Source organism: Pteropus alecto, unplaced genomic scaffold (assembly GCF_000325575.1).
Source record: "Pteropus alecto unplaced genomic scaffold, ASM32557v1 scaffold25, whole genome shotgun sequence".
NCBI classification, from domain to species: domain Eukaryota; kingdom Metazoa; phylum Chordata; class Mammalia; order Chiroptera; family Pteropodidae; genus Pteropus; species Pteropus alecto.
Genome location: NW_006441955.1, coordinates 16,668,300 through 16,668,859, shown reverse-complemented (window position 1 = coordinate 16,668,859; position 560 = coordinate 16,668,300). Strand labels below are relative to the sequence as shown.

General features: G+C 62.7%; 1 protein-coding gene across 4 annotated transcripts in view; it reads left to right on the top strand.

Moving 5' to 3' along the window:
• The first annotated feature begins 220 nt into the window (after positions 1-220).
• The window catches only part of SERBP1 (SERPINE1 mRNA binding protein 1), a 15,408-nt gene continuing 15,068 nt past the window's right edge, over positions 221-560 (top strand). For 3 of the 4 annotated variants that reach the window (XM_006919305.3, XM_006919303.3, XM_015595132.2), the window contains exon 1: positions 221-560. This exon is cut by the window's right edge and continues 8 nt beyond it. In XM_006919305.3, coding sequence (XP_006919367.1) covers positions 259-560 — 302 coding nt within the window. In that variant the 5' untranslated portion in view covers positions 221-258. The other variant, XM_015595134.2, reaches the window with a different exon arrangement.

Below are 560 nucleotides of genomic sequence, written 5' to 3'. Positions count from 1 at the left end.
GCGCGAAGAGTTGCAGCGCCGTGCATTCTGGGAATTGTAGTTCCGACGGCCCGAGCCTTCTAAATGGAAGCAACAGTGGCCTACATACCCCATGGTGCCGTGCGGCGCTGGCCGCTCCCGGATGTGTGCCTGGCACCGGAAGAGAAGACGGCCCCCCTCTCTCGGCCCGGCCATCTTGTGGGAAGAGCTGAAGCAGGCGCTCTTGGCTTGGCGCGGCCCGCTGCAATCCGTGGAGGAACGCGCCGCCGAGCCACCATCATGCCTGGGCATTTACAGGAAGGCTTCGGCTGCGTGGTCACCAACCGATTCGACCAGTTATTTGACGACGAATCAGACCCTTTCGAGGTGCTGAAGGCAGCCGAGAACAAGAAAAAAGAAGCCGGCGGGGGCGGCGTTGGGGGCCCTGGGGCCAAGAGCGCAGCTCAGGCCGCAGCCCAGACCAACTCCAATGCGGCAGGCAAACAGCTGCGTAAAGAGTCCCAGAAAGATCGCAAGAACCCGTTGCCCCCCAACGTTGGCGTGGCTGACAAGAAAGAGGAGACGCAGCCGCCTGTGGCGCT